Genomic DNA, 24,942 nt, shown 5'->3' with positions numbered 1-24,942 from the left:
TAGCCCGTTACCCGCCCTGCCCCTTGCGTGTTCTGGGGCTTGAGGTACTCTTCTTATAGACAGCAGTGGCGGTTTTCAATTAAAAGTTTTGTCAAAACTCTTGTCAGGTTGTGCTCTTACAACATTAAAGACTAGGTCTCAATTAGAAACTCCCTCCACCTGGCCTCAGGGTGAAATGAGACAGTGACACCGGTTGTGCACGTGTGTGTATCAAGTCGCTTGGTGGTTGGCGTCATCACTTTCAGAGTGCTTGAAGTGTGTGTGCCAAATTAAGGGCATCCCTGATAAGTTTACAGGTGTCCAATATTTTCTCTCTGAAGTCCCCTGTGACCACGGGGTTCAGGTCATGCGCTCCTAGACACAACCAGAAAACCTTTCATTTTGGTAACAGTGAAAAATTCCACGGGTAAGAGACCTATTTTGTGGTCAGCAGAGATTGTATGTGTTTGTGTGTGTGTGTGGCCTTTTGATGAATCTGCCTGTATGTATCCAAGCCCTCTGAACCTATGTGGCCTGTTCTAGATCATTGCAACCGTAAAGATGCCTCGTTGCACCGCCCTCAGAGACAGTCAGGCCGTGTATTTTTCCTACCATGACATTTACTGTCTGGACCATCCTGTATCCCTGTGACCATTTTCACTTTGTACTCAGCCTAAGGTTTTCTGTCCGTGTTTTTTTTTTTTTTTTTTTCCCCTCCACAGTGGAGAAAAAAAAACAAAAAAAGCAACTCAAACTCCTTGAAAGCATATTTTCTCTGAGTTGGACACTTCACTTTGCAATCATTCGGGAGGAAGGTGTGTGTATGTGTGTGTAAATATCTGTTGCAGTGATAGATTTATATGAACCAACCCACCCAAATTTATTGAAGCTAGCGGATGAGAGCCCCGGTGCTTGTAAATTTCCACACCACTGGAAAAAAAACCCCTGAGAGATCAAAATTGCATTGCTGACATATGCACATGCTGAATTCAAAGCCAACTCTTACGCAATATTGATGCACTGCACACAGATTTATTAAGATTGTTAGATTTGTCAAGATAATATTTCAAGTTCACGATTATCATTCTGAGTCATGAGCCTTGTATTTTAAAGGTAATATAAATATAAAAAAAGTTAACCACTTCCTGTCCTCCTTTCTCTCCCAGGTTCCACCGTGGGGACTACCACATTGACGTGTGCATTAACGACTACCTGGATGTCTACTGTCCGCACTATGAAGACACAGTGCCTGAGGAGCGGACGGAGCGCTACGTCCTCTACATGGTCAACTACGACGGCTACAGCACGTGCGACCACACCGCGAAGGGCTTCAAACGCTGGGAGTGCAACAGGCCGCACTCCCCAAATGGGCCGCTCAAGTTTTCAGAGAAGTTCCAGCTTTTCACTCCCTTCTCCTTGGGCTTCGAGTTCAGACCGGGCAGAGAATACTACTACATCTGTGAGTCCTTATCATGATTGCATTGCACACAGAGGGGAAAAAAAACAAAAACTATATGAACTTTTGTAGTAAGGTGCTGGGGGCCACTATACGCTTACTGAACAGCTTCAGTCCAGATTTTCAGTTTTTATTCCCCAAGCTAGTGTTTTAAATATGGCAGTTATCGCTCACAGATCACAGAATGAAGTTGTGTTCATTAGATGTGAACTCTATTTAAAAGTTAAACTCCGACCATGCCAACAAAGGGCCCCTTTTTATATCTAAGTACCTTTAAGTGAAAACAGAGCATGACGCGGTGCTGTGGTGATACTGATGGGACATTTGCAGCTAATCTCAATATTATTTTAAGAAACAGAAAAATATCAAGTGAAATGATGCAAAGTCAAAAAAAAAGCAACTAAATGACCTTTTCTATGACCCACTGGTTTTCTTTTAGTGTAAGAGAGAGGGAGAGAGACATTCACATTAATAGTATCCCTCACTCATGTTTTCACAAGTTCACTACAGAGCATTGAGAGTGTCGTGACAATGATCCGAATAGGTTCTTTCATGCTGTGCTTTCAACGGAGCTTTTCACACTCCTCTCATCACTGGAGGAAAACGCTTCCCTAAAATGGCAATGGAATTCACAGTGGAGTTAAATTGAGACAGTTTGAAAGTTACAGCTCACTCACCCCGCTCCACAATACTGTATCCTTTCTCATATGAGTGCCCTCCTCTCCGCATTATGTTATGCTCTTATTCAGCTCGCGTTAGATGTTAAGTTGTCTGCTTCTTGGCATAGGAACCGAGCCTAACTGAGTTCATCTGAACTTGAAGCCCCTGGGAAATTAGGTTTTATCAAAGCAAGGTGATAGAGTGGAATCGAGTTGAGTTTGTCCTCCCACCACAGACTGTACGCACATGAGGTACAGAGGAGTCGCTCTCGGCAGACACAGTCACTGCCACTCACTCAAAATGCATTTGTCTAAGGGATTTGCTGATGTTCCAAAATATGTTCTCATATGGGTGCCATTAGTGTAATATCACAGAGTGTTTTGTATTATTGCTTCAGCTGTTGAGGGCAAAGTCAAATGGTTTGTATCACTTTGTGGGCTAAATTCCTATCCAGCAAGGGAACATCACTTTGGATAGTTGACACTTCATGCTGTTGGCTAAATTCTACTTGTATTAGTCTGTAAAGTTTGGCCTCTTATGTTAATGCGGCTCTAGGTGGCTGTCAAATGCTTACTGTATGTCTTTGCCTTTTCCCCATTTCTCACAGACAGCGTCAAAAGAGTCAGGAACAGAGCTGAGCCGAGCTGAAATCTGTTTTCTAAATTGGCACCTTTTTTTTTATGAAGCAGTTAAGCTGACAGTCAGCCAAGACCTCTGTCCTTTATTCATTTCACTCACTCACTCACTCTTTCTATCGCTCTCTTTCTGCCGTGTTACACTGTAGAGTTAGGCAGCGGAGTAAAAAATGCCCATTGTTGTTTCCATGGTGAAGAGGTGTTCTCTCTCTTCAGCCTGTCGAGATAACAAATTGCGCCTGCGATCTTTTCTACAGCTCTTTTAACGGCCAGGTGTCCGTCGGTCTGTTAGAAAGTATCCAGATTTTCCCTTTGCTTTTATATGGAATCTGCATTGACAGTCATGCTAAATGAGACAAGGGAAAAATGGAAGCTGCTGAAGTTGGGAGCATAGATGGGGGTTAGCGAAGGATTATACAATTCATCCGCTCCCTCAAGTCTCTATTTCTAACAAATTATTTATTTTTATTTTATTTTATTTAATTTTTTTCTTTTTCCCATTTCTGTTGAGAGATGCTAGTCCTAAGGGCTGGATTAAATTACACTGCGACCGACAAGGCTTCCATGGAACACATCCATTCTGCTGCAGCCACGCCATATTGGTTTAGTGGCCCGCGGCTTCATTGGCTATTGAATGATTCCAGCATATAGCCTCTCTGGATACTGTGCTGGATATTAAAGTCATTTACTATGAGGTCATCTGACGTGATTTCACAGCACCATTATGTCGAAGAGAAGCAAGGGAAACACTGTTTAGTGAATGTAAAAAATGTAAAGCTACCATCATCATCATCATCATCATCTTAGTCATCACTGAGACCACCATGAAGAAACCTTCCTTGTGCCATGCCCTTAGAAACATGCAAGACCTTTTCAGGTTGCATCGACTTGCATCATTTTTATTCTCTTTTAATCTTCAGAATGCAACTTTTTAACCGAGGAATAAGTAAACAGGCTGCAAAATGAAATCACAACAGGGAATTTTTCAAAAGAGTATAACCTAATTACTGTCATTTTCTCAGGGATTACATTCTGTCTTAACATACTATTACTATGAATATTCAGGAGTAAAGCTGATGGAAAAACAAATTAAAAACACTGGTGCAGACTTGATTATCTCTAATCTTTTTAAAGCAGCAAAACCAAACACTGCAGCAATTGAAAAACGAACCTAATCTCATTGGCGCACCAGAAGTCGGTCTATTTGGTATCAAAACCGCTACAACATATGGTCATTTGAGTAAACTTTTCAGATTTTTCCCATTTTATTTCCCCTGTGTATCACATGCTTACGCACAGTTGAATTACTTCACACCAAACAATGTCCAAGTGCTGGTCAGATTTTGCCTGTATTTTGTTTTATGGGGTTTCTACCGCTTTCACAACTCCATTAAGTTAGATGGTGAAACTGTTCCTGTTGCAATCTTTGCAATATTTATCGATTGGTTTATCAAGTGCTTTTGACTGATGGGTTAATAAAACATTTCATAACGTCCCCCAGATAGTCCAATATAAACAGATCTGTCAGCTGCTTGGCTCGAGATACAGTGAGCACATGTTAAAATATTTACAAACTAAATTACAAAGAATATTATCTTTGGAGTTTGGATGACACCCCAAAACAGTGGGATGGTCTTGTGAAAAAGGGAAAACAGCCCGTTGTCAAGCATCTGGTCTACTGAAGTGGTCTCGATCAACATATGAATATTTCAGAATTTGAAATGTGGCTGTCATCTTGCAGTAAAGTATGGAGTGCAGATAAAACCCAGCCTCTCAGTGTTGGAGATGTTGGGTAACCTCAGTCAGGGGTTAAAAACACAGCTAGATCTGTGTCCGGGAGCAAGCGCAAGTTTGACGGGACTGCACGCACGCTATCTCGACAGGCGAGGTTGGTTGGAGGTGGGAGGTTGTTCCAGCCCTTTCAGTCGCAGACATCTCTAAAGCCTTTTGATGAAACACTCACAGCAGCGTAGTTGTGAGTAGTTTGTCATACCTGCTTAATGAAGTGAAGGCAGAGCTTAGTGCTTTTCAACCCCCGTGCATCGGGGGTTTATTTCTGAGCTGTTGATGGCTATTGAACTATGGAAGTGATATTGGACTTAAGACTGTTATTACGACGGCAGTTTGCCAGCTATTTTGTGAGGATATCCGGACTCATTATTGTTCCTAATGAGAATAAAGACTCTGCTGTCACATTTAGAGTTGTCAATGTGTGCTGCATGAGTTTGCTGTGCAAATATTGATATCACGTTAGCTCCTGGCTCAGGTATCTTTTTAGGACCTCTTTAGTTGTTTTAGCTCTAGATGTACCAGCATATGGACACATGAAGGCTAGTAGAAGAGTAGATGTCAGATTTCAGGCTATGGTAATAGCTGGTGGTGGTGATATGACCTGAATGAACAACACACTGCAGCTATCCCAGCAAGACCCGAAGAGACGGGGGGGGGGACAAAAGCCCCGAATGGCCTTACCTGCTGTTGTGAATTTGCCTAATTTTGCCACAGGGATCATTTAATGTTCATCTTTTCACCTCTTACTGTGCACACAGTAGAAACGTTAGAACGCCTCGGGCCAAATGTCTAAATAATGAATTTTAAACTGTAATTTGAGACTGATTGCTTTCATTTTTGAAATATTTAATAAGTTATTATTTTTGCATTAGCACAAGGTCTATAATAAATCATCATTTTAAATGTATTTGGCCACTGGTTTCATTACATCAACATTACACCACAAACACTGCCGACAGCTAGCTTCAGTACAGCAAAGATGTTTCGACTGTATAAGATATGATGATATTTGCAGTTCAGACATGGCCTGTGTAGCCCATTTACCTACATTCTGTGGCTGTGTAGTGTAGCACAGCTGATAAAAAATCTTATGCATCATTAACCACTGAAGATGGCTATTGTGTGCATCTACATAAGACAAAGATTTCGACGTGGCCGGGTGCAGAGGTCGCCGTACATGAGCGGATGATGCAAAGGTTGGCTTTGGTTACTGAGAGGAGGCTCATGTCCCTGAGACTTAACAGGATATCATCGTGACTACACTATTATCGTGTTTGTGTAACTGTACCATCCCAATTAAAAGAAAATTATTCCCAATCAATATTTCACAGACTTTACTCATTTAGAATGGCCATTGTTTAACTAACCAAATACAGAGCAGCACAGACTGTAGCGTGTACGAACATACACAGTTCCAGAGTATTCATCTTTCTCTCATTTGTTATAACTTTGTATAGCCACAGGACCTGAGGGAACTGGGGATGAAAAATCTGCCCCCAGTGATGTGATTGATTAGCTTTCTTGTTTGTAGATGAAAATTAAGATGTCAAATCATATTCCTGCAGAGAAAATGCCTGTTACTGGTGTTTTCGCCCTATGAGTTTGATGCGGGTCGAAGGTTGATTTGTTGCATCTCTGATAAAATTAGATAAAGGAGACAGGGTTCTGCTGTCATCTGCTTCAACAACAGAAACAGCTTAATCAATGCTAGCTGTACACAGGGAATTTACTCAAATGGAGGTCATAATTCTTCATTTTTGTTAGCGTCAGCCTCCTCTTTCAGCCAGAGGCAGGTAATTGAAGACAAGAGGAAGACCGCAGCCAGTACGGAGCCTGATGCTTCCGTAGACAACAGCCTGCTGTGTTTTCTCTGCAGGTCAACTCTGACAGACTGACAAAGGGTGCAGAGAGAACACTTAACACAGGAACACATTAAAGATCTACAATTGGCTATAATCAGGGAGTGATCTAATGCTGGAAACTTATGTATGTAATTCAGGAAAATGCAGTTTTAGCAGGGAGTGACTTCCAACTTGGAAGCAGATGCCTCCGTGAAAGACAGAAAGGATAAGTGAGGACGGTGGCAGCTCTTTCCGGGTCGCAGTTCACAGTGCATTCATGGTTTAAGTGAAACCCATCTCCCAGAATGCTGATGCAAGCACTTTTTTCTACCATGGACTCAATCCACAATCTTGTATTTGAGTGATTTTAATCTGAGCAGGGCAGAAATCCAATATCAGTGGCGGCTCACTGTAAGAGATGAGTGAACAGCGTTATGGTGTTTTTAGCCGTGTAAGATGTGTGGTAAATGGGAAACCACTTGGTGTGATCATGCGGTGGCGGATTGGCAGCAAAAAAGATGTCGTTTTCTTGCCATCTGAATCACTCACCTGCATGGACCGGAACTGCTTCTCACAAGAAAAACCAAATCAATAACACTGTTGTGTCTCACCTGTAGCTGGACTTATTTTATAGATGTCTTGGGGTTTGACACTGTAAGAGAGAGAAACGTTACAGTCGAGTCTGCACCTGCTTTCAAATGAACGTTTGCTGCAAGGCTGAGGGAGATGGGTGGGGGATGATTGTTGCAGGTTAGATTGCCAAATGAAAAAACATTCTGTGATGTTTCAATCACTGTGCAGATGCCTGCAGGCCAATGTGCAAAATGCAACACAAGATTAAAATTAATCATGACTACCAAGTTTAGGAGTGAGGAAAAGGGGACTCATTCTGCATTACTGGAGTGCTACATGCACACCGAGCTCAGATAGATTCTCCAAGACGTGGACAATAGCTGCCTCATGATGGATCATAAATCCTGTGATGCACCATGCGCCTTCAAGCCACCCTCGAGAGGTGAAAGGAGTCCAGATAGGAGAGAAAACGGCGGCGGCAGCAGTAGCAGCTTCAGGAAAATGTTATTAATGGACAAATGAAACAGCAGCAGGGGAATGCATGTGGTCCATATTTTGTTGGGAGCTACAGGAGGGTTGCTAATAATGATAAAGAGTCCGAGCCGTTCCATTTGGGGTGTAAGGAGGGAACCTGCATATGGACACCATCATAACTCAGCCCTTTCATCCATTTCCATGAAAAATCAACACCTGTCATCAACACTCAGAAATGATCTGACAACATGGAGTAATGTGACAGAGAGCTACACACTCATGTACAATATGCATGCACAAGCATGAGCAGAGAAAGCCACACAGATGCACACTATCTGGAATGCATTATTATAATCCTGATAGATGGGTAGACGTGCCACCACCTCCATCTCTCCTGGATACTACATCATTTGTTGTCTCCCCCCCCTTTCATCCCACCTCCCTTCAGGACAGAACTCCATAACTAACCAACCCTGTGTTGTTTTTACACCAGATAGCTGTCAGAGATTTGCTGTTGCCCTCCAGATTGCATGTGACAGACTGAAATTTATGGATGAAAAAAAAACTGAAAAATGCCAATATTTCCATACGGAGCAGGAGGGCGGTTTGTTAACTGGAATCGAAATCATACAAGTGATTTGTGATATTTTAACACATTTTAGATGGCCAGAATTACTGCAACACAAAACGGGGGAATATTTCTTGCCCCCCAGCCCCCCAGCTAACTTTTAGGATTTACAAAATCTATGCCAATGTGTGTTGAAGCTATTATGGTGGCTCCTGGTTACCAAATACCTCACTGCTGAGTTTTTTCACTTTGTCTCCCATCTATATATGCACAAGATTTCTGAAAATCAGAAACACTAATCCTTCAGCGTGGTCTACCCGCTTCTGAGAGAATCCTATAAATCAAGAATGAAACCTGTTAAAGATTTTGGGCAGGACAAGCTCATTGATGTTCCAAAGGCCGCCCCTTTTTAAAAAATAAACTGAAAACGTCAAAGAGCCAGCTAGCCTGCTGACCACACTTTGCTAATAATAGACCGTGAGCTAGGTCACGGTACACTTGGTGACAGCCAAGACAAAGCGTGAGGGAGAAAAGTCTCTAATCAAGTTATTTAAGTTTGACCGGCAATAAAGTAGTCATCACTTTGTCTGCCGGAAAAACAGAAGAGGCTGTGAAAAGCCAAGCGATGGAAGGAAAAGTAGGGCGGGAGAGGGCTTTGATTCAAAGGGCGCAAGGTTCCTCTCTGCCCATTATAATTCATTCATCCAACAGCAATCTACAGGAGCTGATTAGGATTCATCGTCACAAAGACAAGGACATTTTATCCCTGGCCATTAAACCATCAACACATATATTATTAACCCACTACATTAGTCATTATGTTTAATTGGTTATCCTTTTATTTGTTCTTTTTTAATCATCCGCTATTAAAATACATGCATTCATACACGCACAGAAACGGTTTATTCAGAGGGTAGAGGCTTAGGCCAAAACGATAATATTATGATTCTAAGCGATACACTAAGTGCAGTAATGAAACATTATTGTGTTCGGTGATTTATCATTCTGTGGCTGCTTTAAAACTCTGAACTTCCCCTTGGATTAATAAATCACTAAGTTTATTGTAATTTGAGAATAGAGACATGAGCGAGTTGATGAAATTCAGTGGTTTCCAGTCTTTCCATCCGTTGTTTTTTCACTTTCAAGAATACAAAGTAATATGTGTGGGCATCAGCATTTCATCTGTCACAAAACTGTGATGCTTGATGCGCACTGACACAGGGAAGGGAAATAATCAGGAGAAACTAGCAGCTTGTATAATTAGGCAACCCCCTCCAAACTCTGGCGCTCACTCATCTCTGGGTTGCTTGTGACCTTGTTACCTCGGCGCAAGTGACATGAGGGATGACTTTGGTTTACTTTTGGTGGAAGCTGAAAGATGCCAGGAAAAAGCAAAAGGCCAGCTATCACTGGGGGAGAGTTTATGTTCCCCCTGCTGCCCAGGTCCAAGTCTTCGTCTTTTACTGCTCCTCCCAGCTCCTTCATTCCCTCCTATTGTGCGTTCACTGTTGTAACATCTGCTTAATGGGCCTCTTCTGTGGATTGCCTCCTCCATCTTCTTTCACATGCACACATATTGTGCAGGCAAGAAAACATACCTGCACCTTCTCTGGTCTGTTGGTCTCTTCTTTCAAATCTTTTTATCCTATTTTTTCCCTCCATTTAAGGCGTCTTAATAGAAAGGTGTGCTGCTTTGTTGATAGTTGAATGTGGGAAGGACGTTTTGTGAAGGGCATTCAGTAATTACGCCTGTGCATGTGCAGGTTTTATTGGACCTTATATTCCATGTATGAGCTACCGCAGGAAATAAGAGTTGGACAGTGGAGCAGCTGATATTACCTATGGAAGGAGTTGTGTGAATATTTCTTCCCTTGTTTTGTCTCTCTGAAACTTTTCAATTCAAGGTTGTTTAGTTAAAAATTGGCCTCTTTTGACTGATTCAACACGCTAAAACCAACATTAATTAATCCCAGCAGTGATTTCTGCACACCGAAAGAAGAAATGTCTTCTGGCTGCAAAGTGTCTAATTAGCTAGATGGAAACGCAGCAGAAAATGGCTCAAGGGTCTGGAAAGTAATGCTTTGTGTATGTGTGTGTACTGTGCACGCATGCATGTGCGTATTTGTCTATGTATGCTCTCTGTCTTGGATTCAGATTTCTGTAAACTTGGCCTTCTGGATCTAAACTCTAGCTATGATTGTGCAACATAAACTCAACGAGCGTTCTCTCTGAATCGATGACAAGGCCGGCAATGTGTTTTTCAGTGAGCTAGAATTAGCTAGCTAGGAGCGCTCGAAGGGGACTCGACCCGTCCTTACAAATAAGAGGCAATCAAAGGATTATAGGACCATTATTAAAGCCACCAGCTTTCCAACACAACACAAAATAGAGCTCCGCTAACTTGAGGCAAGTCGTGTTTTCGCTTATTGGTCATACAACCATTTGCAAGACCTGGCTTTTGAAACTGAATTTGAAGGAATGCTTTTCAGAAGAATATGTTGACAAATTGAAGTCTAGATTAACCTCGGCATGTGACACTTCCTTGGTAGTCTGCAAATTTTTCATCAAATGTAGCAGTTGTGTTGATAGTGCCAAACACCCAAAATCTTGGCAAAGGTCCGCTGACTATGAGAAGATCCCAGATGACACCGGATTTAAAGTTTAAAGAAACATCAACAAAATCATCTCACAGCGGTTGGACAGACTTACTGTTCAGTATTCTTTTACAGCTGAACCATTACACCAAATCAATATCCCACCCTGATAGTGTGTCCTGTATTTAGCCAACCTAAACTTTCTGCCTCCTATCACGCCAGACACGTGGTTTTATATCCTGGTGTCTGGAATGTCCTGTTGAATCTTCCATTGAAAGGCAAAGGAAATGTGTTTTCCAGATAACATTACAGTTGCAATAAGGCTTGGCTTGCCCTGTGATTGAAACAATGCTGCACCTAAGCCGCACTGAGCCCACCTGTTTGTTCTTCAGTAATTGGATTCTGCTTCATTCCATTTGCCTTAATGCTGATGCATAATGCAGTGTACTAAAGGGACCAGCCATTACCAGCCAGGGGACGAGGCTTGGAGGAGTAACCTGACCTCGCGCTCCATCCACTACCCCCAACCTCCCCCTCCTCCCTCCCACGTCCCCGTCCCTGGGACTTCTTTTCCTGGTCCCTGTCCTTCACAGCAGCCACTTGCTCAGGCTGGATGGATTGATGGTTGAGGCTGTGGGCCCGATGGAAACCAGAATAGTAGGTGTTGATGTTGAAACCTACAAGAACAATAAGCTGGCCCTCTGCAGCATGTTAATCCAAAATAAACAGGAGCTGGTGCGGACATTTTGGGCCCTGGTGGAGGATTCCTCATCAACACAGAAAGAAGAATTGCCACAAAGGAAGGAATGTGGATCCACAGTTTAATCTTTCCTTTGTAGTCAAGAATGTACCGATGCAGTTAAACCTCACTTTTCCCATAAAAGTGTTCTGGTCAGTGTCAGATACTGCACTCACAGGGTGAAATAGTTTAGCTTCAGACTTAATACAAATACCCAAAATAAAACAGATAAATTGTGAATTCCAGCAGCCCTGGGAGATAAGAGTTCACTCTCGTGCTTTATGTCCATGTTTTCTTTTTCATTTTTTGAGTGTGTAGGAGGTGAATAGTGTGTTACGGTCAAGTCGACAAACACCACAACAGCTTCACAAACTGTCATCATGACAGAGAATCCCACATGCTCTTTGCCATTTTCATCAGGGCCATACTTCTCTCATGATCAGCTGCCTTTGTTAAGTGGCTGGTGTCGATGGCTGTGACTCAGCTCTGCCCACAACAATGATGAAGATAAGACATCTGGAGATGGTGCGAGAAATGTGTGTGCACGCCGAAAATGGGAGCATAAAGTAGCAATAGAAAAGAGAAGTGAAGCAATGAGAGCGGTGACATAAATTGTGTGGGCACTGGTGTGTATATGTGACTGAGTGGGTGAAAAGACAGTGGCCGAGGTTCATTAGTGTGTCATCAGCTGCCTCCACAGTGAAATAATAAGCCCCCCCTCCATTTCTCTCTCTCTCCTTCCACTTTCTTTCCCTTGTGCATCTGCTGAATGTGAACTGAGCTGTGAAAAAGAGCATCTGATCTCCAGTCACCTCTCTTGCACGCTGACACATGACTAGGATAAAGCGACAACATTAAAATAGTAAAAGTAAGGTAGCGAGGCAAGAGGGATGGAGAGAGAGAGAGAGTTCGATGAGCTGTAGAGAGGCCATTGCAAAATAAAAATGATCGGATGCAGCATTTGAAAGGGAACAGTCACCTGGCTCTGTGGGAAATCAGGAGCAGAGAGCACGCAGAATGCAAGAAAGGGAAGAGCTTTCCATGTGTGACCTTTGTCTGCAGTTATTAGCCAGTAATTCTTTTAATAAACCCATCCTCAACAGCTCAGTGCTTTTCCCACTGCCCCAAGAGGACATGGATGCTGGGACATTGATTGCAGTGACGTACACAGAGACATTTGTGAATGTAGAGTGTCACGCAGCCCGGAAAAGATGGGGACAGAAAAAAAAAAAAACACCAGACAGATCTATAACCCGTGTGCATGTTTGCAAATATGCTAGTGCACGTGTTGTAAATACGACGACGACAAGCCAGTTGAGCTTTGACGAGGATGATATGACCACGCTGACAGACGAGAAGAGAAGGTGACACAGCTGGGAGCGAGGCGGACAGATCCCAAAATGTAGCTTAAAAATACTTGGCTTCATTGAATCAGCTGTGGAATGATCCTCCGAAGATATAAAATGATGGGCAAAACACAGCTTAGTGGATGTTATGGTCTCTGTGGAATTGGAGGGGAGAGTAGAAGTGAAAACTAGTAACAGCAAACAGCATTAAAATGTTACCAGAGTGAGGAAAGTCTGTACTCTCCTGACATAAGACGATAAGATTTTTTTTTTTTTCACTACCGCATGTTCTGCTGCTGTGATGGATGCACGCAGAACGCCGCACCCACCCACTTTCCGCCGACTGCCATATGTTTGACCCTTATCCTCATCTACAGGAGAAAGCACCTGGTGCCTCACCGCAACACCATTAGTGGTCAACCACACACACACATTCTCCACTCCACATGATATTTTTAGGGGATGGGATACAACCACTGCGATCACTAGCACTCAGAGATTCACACCCCGTGGGCCTGACAGGAAAAGATCCATTTCCTGACAGCAACCGCAAAACCATCCGTACACGTACCGCGTACAACTTTCTGAGAATGTTGTGCACCTCAAAAAGGGGGAGGTTAACGTTTATATGTTTACGCATAAATGTGTAATTGGCACAACAGGGTGCTTTTTTTTTTTGTTGTTTTGTTTCGTTTTTTTTTTTTTTTTTTTTAACAAGGGAAAATGATGCAAATTCCTTGATCCTTCCAAAGCTGCTGCCAGTTGTGAAAACCTAAAATGTTACAATTAAACTGCAAGCAAAGCACTTCATTTTGCCCAGAGAGACTTCTCTGGCACATCTGTAAATACTTCCTCGCTATTATTCCACCAGAGCTATGCCTAACCCTGTAAAATCCACTTAGCAGTCAACATTAACTATCTGAAGGTGTATTTTCCTCGAATAAACTACCTCTGTTTTAACAGTTTGTGCAGGAGAGGAAATGGATCCACTATTAAAAATCTGTTCATGCAGAAAGTGGAAATGAAAACTAGGAATTTTTATTGTTTACTGCACATGTGATACTACTTGTGGCATTGGAGCAACACCCTCTTCAACTATATTTATTTAATTTTTTCCAGCTTCAACCATCGCTGAGAACGGGAGGAAAACATGCCTGAAGCTCAAAGTTTTCGTCCGACCATCAAGTAAGTGTGTGCATGTAACACACAGCTTTGTAATAGAGCTTGCTGAAAATATACATTTGGATTAAAAATCTAGAAACTATTTACGTCTTACTTCTCTTGTTACATCTCTGCCTCCTCAAATACCTTTTCCAACATGCCACAGTCATCTACCATAGAACTGCTTTACTCCTGAGATTTTTATGAAAAGAGCTCATAGGTAATCAAATGGAAATTCAGGCCACTTCATACTTCATCTGAATGTTGCCATGAGCTTTGTTGCTTGGGATGTTTGATTTCAGGGCTGAGAGGGGGGCTTCAAATGTCACTAACCTATTTGGCATATACCTCTAATGATCTCTCATTTTCCCTATTTTCTGTTATAGACAGCTGTGTGAAAACTATAGGCGTACATGACCGCGTTTTTGATGTAAACGACAAAGTAGACAATACATTAGAACCACGAGGTTAGTATGGCTTCCTGCTTTTTTGATTCTCTCCAGTGTGACCTCCATACATCTGTACCCCTTGTTATGTGTTTCCCTTTGATGCCGTTGCTCTGTAAGCTGATCTCTCCCTTCACCTCCCTGGCTGATGCTTTTCTTACGCCGATTATGTGCCAGATTTCCAAAGAAGTGCCATGTCACTGTTACTGCTCATGTATTGCTGTTTGTAATTCTACTGTAGACTTATACCGCATGCTGATGTGCCACTTTACAGTACATGCCCTTCTCTCATAGACATGCATGTTCCACATTGTTATCAAACCTTTTTCACTCACTCAAATGAACTCCGAACGTCACTTCCAGCTGCATGTGCTGCTCTGTTTTTTAGTCTTGATTATCAGAATCACTCAGTGGAGAATTTTAATTAATATAACTAGTGTAAAGGAAAAATAAAAATAAAAAAAATTATTAGCATACATACACATACACACAGTCCCAGAGCAACAATGCACTTGGCCAATTTCGATTTTAGCTTTCCCCCCCTGAGTCTGGCTCTGTGGCCCGGCATAGATTATTTCTGTGCCCTGAATGCACAGCAGTTTTATGTCTTCATACGTGTCTCACTCAGTCACTGAAGTGAAACACTCCACATCACCCACATGCTGCTGTTTCATTCCAGTGCCAGCTCACCCTACTGTCTGAAACAACACCAACGACCAGCCGGGAACAAACTGGGACATTAATCTTTCAAACCTGATATTTTGAGTGTTGTTGTTTTTTTGTTGTTGTTGTTTTTTTTATATATAATTGGATTACTAAAAAATAACTGGAGAAAATTAAATAGGTGCTGCAGTATAAAAGGATACATTATCAGTATTTAAAGTTCTGCCTGGTTTTTATCAACCGCCAACTAAAGGAGACGCACACACACACACACACACACACACACACACAAACACGCAAACACGCACAGAGAAGGCCGGATGAATCAAAGCCAGAGCCCAAGACATTTGGGATGCCCATGTGCCTCTCCTCCGGCCTGACTTTCTATCTGCCGATCTGTCTGCCTGCATCTTCAACGGCTGCCTCTCACCTCGCATGCTACTTTTGGCTAATTCCTCTATTATGCTCTCCAAAGGAGAGAAATTAAAACATTCATCCGTCATCTACTGTTGCCCTATCCCTCCGCCTGCTACCACACACACACAAGTTACATAACTGTCCGGTCCTCTTTTCTGGCTATCTGTCCCGTACCGCACATGGTTTCACACATTTCCCATGTGTAGCAGCACACGGCTGCTCGCACACACCAATGCCAGGCCTCACCTGAGAGATGACAGCACAACCATTAATCAGCAACGTTCGTACGCTAACTCAGGACGTATTCACGCCAAAGCGTGTCTGACATCAGTTGTATTGTCAGGGTAGAGCTCTGTAGATCACAACACACACCTGAGATGAAAAATAAATCACATAATGTTATCTTTTGTCTGTGATGAAAAACAAACAAACAAACAAAAAAAAAAACAAAAACAAAACACTGCCTGCTCCATAAACAGCAGTTAACTTCTGTTTCTTCTTCTACCCCTTTAGACGATACCAGCCATGAACCAGCTGAGCCTTCCCGAAGTGAAACAAACACTGCGACGCACCTGCAGAACACGAGTCCGCTCCTGGCTTTGTTGTTGGTCTGCCTAGCAGCACTCTTCACTTTATAGCGCCTCCCTCTGTCCCGGAGGGCATTTACACCTAGTGTGGCCTGAATCTGCCCGAGGCTGCAGGGAAAAGGGGGCGGGCTTTGGGTGCAGCGTGTTTGCTTGATTGGGCATCAGAGCAGGCTTCTCAAGGAACCCTCTATTTTTTTCAGAAAAATATTTAAGTGGTCTTTCTCCGTCTGTGAGTGAAAACAGTTGATGTTGGATAGGAGGGGGGTGGGGGGGCATGGGGGGGCAGTTCTCCCTCTTAAACCTTCAACTAAGATGCCAAATCTTGTTTTTTTGACACTTAGAGATTCTTATTTTCCCGTGACTTGACATCCCTTTACATCATGTTTATGTCATTGCAGCACTGATGTTCACCCACACACACATGCATAGAAACACGCACCCCATGCACGCGTGCACACACACACACACACACACACACACACACACACTGCTTATATAGTCAAAGATAAAAAATGCCTCTAAACTTATAGTCAATAGCAGTAGGGTTTTTACAATGTTGTACAGTAGCAGCGTTACACAGTAGGAAAGTGAAGATTCTAGGTCTTAGAAATGATAAATACACGCGTAGTTACCCCGAGACCTCTCCAGAAGCCTTTCGGAAAATATTTTGACCACGTTCTGCGGGCTCACGTGAGGCAAACTTTTTGCACCCCCTATTTTACTAGGAATTGTGGTTTAATGGTGAAAGATGAAGATGTTGAAGGTGGGGGAGGGTTCAGGGTTTTAGAAAGACTGTAAACCACAGCACTGAAAAATACATACAAGGCATGCACCTTAGCTCACTGTTTTTTAGACCGTCCTGGCCCAAAGGTGGTGCCCAACTTTTTTTCTCCTCTACGAAGAGAATGTTGCTACTTAAAGATTGAGAGCAAAAACCGTTTCTCGTCCTCGGCTGTGCTGGAGGGCACCCAGTTACACACCTCCCAACGCTGAAGCGTTCGCTTCGGTCCGACTCATAAAACAGCTAAATTGAAACTTTCTCACCAGATTCTTTGAAGGCTGGTATTAAGATCAACGATCAATACCTTTTGAAAGCCGATCACACAATTTCACGGCAATGGTCACAGTCGTTTTATTCTGTGTTTACTGAGCTGGGGAGGGATTGTTGTCTGTTCCATGTGAGGATTAGTCAATATTACCACTCCCATAAACATTTGCATCCACGGCTTTTTTTTCCCTTTGCAGCTGATTGTAAAACCTATTGTGTAAAAATGATTCACAGCTAAATTGCACACTATTATTATTTTTTGAACCATTAAGTTATTTAATTTTTTTTGGAGCCTCGACGCTTTCAGACACTGTAACAGTTTTTGTGCTCTCTAAGGTCCACTTAAATGAAAATTAGAGGGGTCATGGGAAGGCGTTTAAAAAGAAACTCAACACGGGTCTCTCACATCTTTTAAACACAACTGCAGCTTTGAATCACGCTCATCAAATAATTGTTAGCTGGCTCCCGCGTTCATTTCATTACAGCAGATAGTCCAGCTTTTAGAGGACGGATTCCTGGCTCCAATTAGTTGATAACACACTGCAGGAGGAGAGAAATCATCCATTTAGTTGAAGGAAATGCACAGCTCTGTTTAGTCCAGCCAGGTTTATGTTAGCACTTATATTCAAAGGAATTCACTGTGTTATAATGATATTCAGCTTCCCTCAGCTTCCACAGATGCACATGGTGAGTTAGCATAATGAAAGCTATTATGTCTTTTCTTTTTTTTTTCCTTCCCAAAACGGAGGGGCTTGTTTCTTTGCTTTCAAAGAAGTATGGACAGATAGAGAAATGAACTCTGCTGAAGCTGACTTCCTTTCAGAGAAATAGGGTACCAATTGGTTTGAAAAGACAGAGAGAAAGAGAGAAATACAGCAAGAAAGGGAGCACCAGGCACGATTGCATGTCCACCCTCGGCTCCTAGTGTTACTGGTTTAAGTGACTCTTTAATGAGGTTCAAAATGACAGGCATGTGGACCCCATGTTGTGGCAAGAGGAGTTATTTCTGGTATTAAAAATAGATGGTGGAAGGCTTGGGGGGTCTCGGGAGGTGGGTGTAGATTTCCACCGTGGGGGGTTTTAAAGCACCAATGACCTTGCAGTTTGAGAGAATTGGTGAGTGAAGGAGACGGAAAGAATTAAACAGAAAGACGCGCACACAGAGAAAAGAAAGACAAGTGAGGTAGCCCGAGGCAGCGTGACTAGAGTGCCTAAAAGAAACAAAAACAACAAAAAGCCCATGCAGCGCTACTGGAAAAGAAAAAAACCCACCTGATTTAATGACAAACATACTATTCAGTACCATTCAGTCTAAAAAAAAAAGGCATGCACTGTTGTGTTTCTGCTTTGTTTTCAATTTTGTGGCTGCATTTTTGTCTGTTCATTTCCCCTCTCAGAAAGACTGCCTTTGCCTTTTTGCCATTTGTTTTTCGTGCTACGGTAACAATGCTATTACAGTGGAATAGCAGCTCAGCTATGGGGGTTAATAGGAGACAAGGCCATTTAATGAGGTACTAATTTTTCAGGCTAACACCACAGGGAATGAGACCGCATAAGATTCAAAATGGATGCTTGTCGGCAGATTAACACTAGACTTTTATCAAAAACCAGCTTCAATTGTACTCTCTTATAGTTACCAATACTACTATTTGTCATTATTGCTATTATTACCATGGTTTATTCTGTACACACCTTAACTTGGGAAATGAGGATCAACTTATAAACTGGATACTGTGTATCCTGAGGTAGTCAAGCATAAAACATGTAGTGTTAGGTTAGTATCTGTTTTGTACCTTTCTGGAGGACAAAAGAAAAAAAAAAAAAGAGATACATCATTGTTAAAACTGTATAATTATTATTATTGTTATGATGATGATGATGATGATGATTATGACTATTATTATTATTAGGAAAACTTCTTGATGTAAATAGTGTTTGATATTAAAGTATTAATTTGGTTCTTATGTCTTTTCTAAAAAATGAAAACGGTATTATCTCTGGGTTTTGCGGAGTGTGTACTGTCCTCAAATAACGCATTGTGTGCTTTGATCCTCAATGCCAAACGAAACGTCGAGCTAACGCGAAGGGGAAACCTGTGGGAAGTGTACACACAGTGTACTGAAGGCTGGACATTAGCCAACAAGTGGCTCACCTGTTCCATGTTTCCAAAACCAGTCACCAACCCTCACCATTTCTTCACAGAAGGATCCTGCCTTGGAAAGAAACACTCGGGACTTAACGGACGGCTTCTTTGTACTTTTTTGCCTTCACTGTTCGAAAGCATGTTGGTCGGCTAAAAGCTCTGCCATGAGTAAGACTGTTGGCTTTTTAATGGAAGGATCTCGCCAGTTTCATTATGTGGCATGCGCATGAACTTGATGACATGTTTAAAATGAAAAAACAAACAAAAACAAAACAAAACAAACAAAAAAAAAAAAAAACAACCAAACAAAAAAATCGTTTTAAGAAGAATGTTTTCTTTTTGTCTTATTTTTCTTTTTCTTTCAGACTTATTAGATTTTTCTGATCACTGTCATGCTGTGTGTTTTTGCACCCCCCCCCCTCCATTTGAGTGATGTCATTAAAGCTGTGTAGTTACAGACAACAAATGTACATAACACAAACCGTTGTGGTGAAATTACAGTGGGGGTGGGTCATTTTGTAGCTCAAAAACACCTTTTAGTTTCTCGTTTTCCTACGAATGACTCTTTCTGTAGACCCATCTACTAAATTCATCCCATGTAGTCGCAGTGTGTCCCCCCCTCTGACTATTCATCCTGTCTCTGCTCTCCCATGAGGAGGCGTTTGGAAGTGTATACATCGATGTGTGGACGTTTTTCAGTGTGTTTAAAAAAAAAAAAAAAAAAAAAAAAAAAAAAAAAAACCTGTGTGAGACCTTTGAGTTTGTGTGTGTGTGTGCGTGTGTGCGTGTGTATGTGTGCGTGTCTCACTTGCTGTTGCCGCAGTGAATGGGAAGCGGCAACCTTCTTTGGCAAAGAAGAGTGTTTCCCATGCCTTAGCCCTTCAGCCTCTGCCCTGGCAGCCCCGTCTGTGTACAAGACGCTTTCTGCCATTGTGCTTTTACACGGAAAGGCTGCTGGCGTCGACAAGACTACAACAGGGCCCTTCACTTTCTGTCCCTTTTTAACAACCCTGAATCACTCGTCCCTTCGGTATACATTGGTCCTGGGTACAGTCCAAGGATTAGTGCAGCCCACCCCCCCACCCTACTCCGCCAAATCCTAAACAGGATTTGTGAGTGGGGTAAAGCTTATCATTGATCCAGGTTCAGTGCGTGTCTTCGTCAGCGCCCCTCGTGCTGATGAGCCACTTCTTCATTTTGTGCGCCTGCCCTGTCCCATCCTTCTCGTGCTTGTGTAACCTCCACCACACCACCTGCTGTCCTTCCTCTCTCACCTTTGAACCCCGCTCCCACTTTGACATCGGTGGGGAATATTTCCAACCTGCTCTTTTACAGTATATAAACAACAACAAAAAAATTTGACAAAAATGATCTGTATTTGTATATACACGTGTCTGAGCAACTATGAGTAATACAATAAAATGGAAATACATTGCTTTAATGGCCTCTGCTCCTGATTTTCCCTCTTCTTCGACCTTTTGCATTTTATTTTCAGCACGACTGTAACAAACTGCGACCGCGGTGATAACCGCACTGACTCAAATGTAACACTGCTACTGGAACTAATGCAAAAAATTACCATACTCCTCTCACATTCAAGCGGGATCGTATCGTGTGATGTGCCCCTACCACCACCACCACCACCTCCACCTCCGCCTCCGTCATACACTTCCTGCCAACTTTATGTTCCTTCCTATCTGCCGTCTACTTTGTGCAATCACACCATTTAAAACAGACTGAGAGGTACATCATCCATCAGGATCTGAATAAGACCTTATACATCCTTTCACTTCAGTTGGGCACTAATGAGGACACCTAATAACCCTCTGCTGGACCCCATCAGTGCCATTTAGCTTCACCCTCCATTATCTCTGGTAATTAGACTGAGAGCCTGCAAGCCCTTAGGACCGGGGGGGTGAGGGAGGGAGGAAGGGGGGGGGGGGGGGTGGATAAGCCAAGTGGATCCTGCCAATGTTATGAAAATATGTTAAATTTGATTTAGAGCATAAACTTCAGTTGTTATGAGGGAGGTTCATGCAAAAAGTAACATTTTCAGGAGTATTAGATAAAGAAAATACAGAAAGCCTGAACTGTTAAATACACACGCCGACACGTCTTAGTAGTATTAAAGGCTTCTTCGGCGACGCTCTGGGTTACAGTGAAGATTAAGCAGACGCTGCTCTGTAAGGCTGGAATAAAACATGTTGACACAAAAGACACGAAATCTCATCCAGGATGCAATCCTCTCCAATCTCATCCCTTCTTCCCCCCAAAGCTGCGACTTTTTTGGGCATCAGAGGGAGAAATGCTTTATGCGTGAATACACTTGACATGATGAGCCAATTAGTGTCAAGTTGTTCTTCCCGGCGATATTACCGAAAGGGAAAGCTCTGAAGATGCAGGTGTGTGTGTGTGTGTGAAGATCAATAAAGACAAATCGCTGCCACTGATCATTAAATCTGGGCTAATGATAGCTTTATGTGAAGATGTGTCCCAGATGTGCAATTAAGCACATGAATCAATCAAGCTCTGCGACCACCAGTCGTGAACGTAAAGGGACGAGACGGCGTTTGAGTTGTGTCGCCCTCGAGACGGCAACACAAATGTATGCATGTGCACAGATTTACCTGCGCCTCTGATCCTGATTCCCTTCTGCCGGCGCAGCTTTCTGATAGAAATTTCATCTTAACACAATAACAACGCGAGTGAAAAGGCCACTTCAGCGAGAGGCTTTTGAAGGCATCATTCTTGATTCAGCTCGCTTCCTTATTGGCTGCGTGCTGTTTCGTTTCCATGTGAACAATCAGTTTGATTGACAGCTCTGAATGATGTCTTCAGTTAATCGCTCCAGTGGTGTGAAAAGGTCATAAATCACCCAATTACATTGCCCCGCTTTATGAATAGATATTTTTGGGGGAATATTTAAAATGCCTCCGAGGCATATCAACTTAGTCAACCCCATATTTATTGAGAGGGAGTTGGCTGCTTGTGCCAGAAATAACTGATAAGCTGAATAAATTTTAGAGTCTTAGTCACAGTTTGGAATGTCACAGCGTTACTGGGGGAGAAAGTTGGAATTGAATTCAAGGTCAGGATTTACGATTTATGACAGCTTTGACACATTTCAAGAACGAGCTGAGAACGAAGGAGAGAAATAATTACAGAGAGGAAGTAAAAATAAAACCGAAAACATTCTCTCTAAACAAAGCCATCAGTGCATGCTTGTAGTTTGACTTATTTATCAGAAAAGCACAAAACATTTATTAGAAATGCATTGTCTCTGTCAAAACAGATGCAGCGCGCGCCTCCATTCAGCCGTATATCTACAAAATAAAACATCTTAGTTACTTTCATTTTATTTTCAGCACCTCAGAGAAAGTAGAAAGTCCCAGATCCTGATTTTGGAGAATGTATGAATGAAGCAGCTTCCTCTCTGAAAGAGCTCAGGCGCTAAAAGACGAGAGGAAAACACAGCACGATTGATCTTTTTGCAAAAATGTCCAAAGAAACGGTCTGCGGTGGGTTACAGAGACACGTTCGCCTTCGTCAGCTGACAAATATCGAGGTTTTTCCTTCACACCCACCGTCCAAGATGGACCATCAGCTCGGGTGGAGGTCACTGCACGCCGTTCTCGTTTACGGATGCCTCTCACATGTTGACCTTAAGGGAGATGAGAGGCTGCAGCCAATCCAGAGGAGGATTATGGGAAGATGTGACGCCACTACGAAGTGTCAGCTTCAAAGCAGGTTAGAGACAGAGACTGAAAGATCAGGGTTGTGATCACACGTCGCAGGGCTTCATGCTCGATTTCCAAGCCTCATTTTCAAATTTTCAGTTAAAAGAAAACTGGTTATTATTTGGAGAAACTGTGAATTGACTGGATGATAGATCTTTTCTGTGCTGCATGTAGTCAGTCAGATGCTATGAAGAGCTATAAAAACAGCAGGTTTTCACACCACGTCTGATGTGTTACGCTAAGTATTCACACATGCTGAAATGAAGATATCCTCATTTGAAGTGACAGCTAATTTTCACAGGGAGCGGCGAGAAAAATAATGCAGCCCAAAAAGTAACACTGTGAAAACCAGTGGAAGTAGTATGAACAAATGAATACACAGAACGGGTCAGAATAGAACAAACGAGTCTGTTAAATGAAAGGGAAATAAATACTACACGGCACATTTTCCACTGTCAGCAAATGTTGATTTTTCAGTCAACAGTCATTTAAATTGTTGATCAGATGACCCCCCCCCCCCCCCCCCCTCCTTTTTTTTATTTATTTTTTTTACTCTGCTGTAACTTTTTGGACAATTGAACAGCTTTTTCAGAAGACAGGGAGCCTGGACATACCCGGAGCTGCTGGTTTCACTCACAGTAAGTGTGCCATTGAAACAAGAATATTTCCTGCCAGTGCCCGTTGAATAAATGAGGCGAAAGCGATGACAGGGATATTACACCGACACGCCAACACTAGATCATAGCAAAGTCTCTGCCCCTGGGTCATAAATTAGATTCTAATGATTTTGTCATCCTGTTAAAACAATACCTTTCAAACCCAGTCTCTCTCTCTCTTTTTTTTTTTTTTTTTTTTTTTTTGGAGGCTCGATAACCTTTGATTTATGCCTTTAATTTTTTGATGGCGAGAAATAGTCTGACACTTATGCCATTATGATGTTGATGGGATGAAATATTGTCACGATCCATTTTCCTTTTCGGGTTTAATTAGTTTACTTTTAAATGCTATCCATCATTACTGGTGTAGATGAAATGTAGAGAGTACAGAGCAGAGAGACTTGGCGAGAGGGACTGTGTTTTACAGTTGACTTCTTGGGAAATAAACGTTGACTGCATTATTCATGAAGCTTGCCACAACTTTAATCTGATTTTTTATGCAAGACTTTCCTTCTCCGGGAGTGTTTTCTTTGAAAGGTCCACGTCAGCAAACGGATCATCAGGTGGATGTTGATAGCATCACATTGTATTTCAAATGAGCGTGCAATATGTTTTAAAATCAGATTAGCAGATTAGCATGGTGTGATTAAGTTTAGCATCTTTTCATTATTCCAGGTTCACTCTGCAACCTGACATCAAAATAATAAAACGCCTGACACTTTCATTATGATTGACAGAGTGACTATAGAGAGAGCGTGTCTATCTCATATAATCCACACACATTATGTTGTGTACAAACTAATTGATTGTCTTTAGGATTCAGGCTTTAGTTTCACGATAGTCTGTTTAACTGTTAGATACTGAGAAAAGGGATCGGCCTTAGTGACTCTCAAAATGTTCGCTCTGTATGTGATCTGGATCAACAAAGTGGCCAAAGGAAAACTCATTTGAACCTTTTTTTTTTTTGTTCTGTTGCCTGTACATGCTCTCTCATGTAGTGTGATGTAATTTAACTGCATTTTCCTCCCATTTTGTCGTAATGAAGGTGACATATGAATCATTAACTTTAATGGATTGTCAACTCATTCCACCTTTCGACTGAGAGCGGTTTAATGCGTTGCGTACACAGACATGGAGTAAAAACGACTGTGTTGTGGCATTCATGTGAAACAGTACATTCATCCAACCAACCTCAGAAGTACAAACTCAATTTTACAGACCTGGCGAGCGCAAGCCAATGGGCTCCCTTTGCAGGGAATAAACTTTATAGCCCATAAAAAGAAAAGCTGCATACATGGAAAAACAAGCAAATTGGAAAAGCATAAATGAAGAGTTCATCCCTCCTTTTATCGTTTGACCTGATTGCAAAATTGTTGGCTGGTGAAAATTACAAGCAGGTTTCAAGCAATAAGGGTAACAATTAAATCA

General features: G+C 42.2%; 1 protein-coding gene across 2 annotated transcripts in view; it reads left to right on the top strand.

Annotated features, from left to right (window-relative positions):
• efna5b (ephrin-A5b) overlaps positions 1 to 19,862 on the top strand; it is an 86,519-nt gene extending 66,657 nt beyond the window's left edge. The window contains exons 2-5 of one of the 2 annotated variants that reach the window (XM_029510809.1): positions 1,146 to 1,438; positions 13,776 to 13,841; positions 14,204 to 14,284; positions 15,857 to 19,862. In XM_029510809.1, coding sequence (XP_029366669.1) covers positions 1,146 to 1,438; positions 13,776 to 13,841; positions 14,204 to 14,284; positions 15,857 to 15,981 — 565 coding nt within the window. In that variant the 3' untranslated portion in view covers positions 15,982 to 19,862. The remainder of the gene's footprint in view (positions 1 to 1,145; positions 1,439 to 13,775; positions 13,842 to 14,203; positions 14,285 to 15,856) is intronic. The other variant, XM_029510810.1, reaches the window with a different exon arrangement.
• The last annotated feature ends 5,080 nt before the right edge of the window (positions 19,863 to 24,942 follow it).

The sequence above is a fragment of the Echeneis naucrates genome, chromosome 9, assembly GCF_900963305.1.
Source record: "Echeneis naucrates chromosome 9, fEcheNa1.1, whole genome shotgun sequence".
NCBI classification, from domain to species: domain Eukaryota; kingdom Metazoa; phylum Chordata; class Actinopteri; order Carangiformes; family Echeneidae; genus Echeneis; species Echeneis naucrates.
This window is presented reverse-complemented; position numbering and strand designations above follow the sequence as displayed.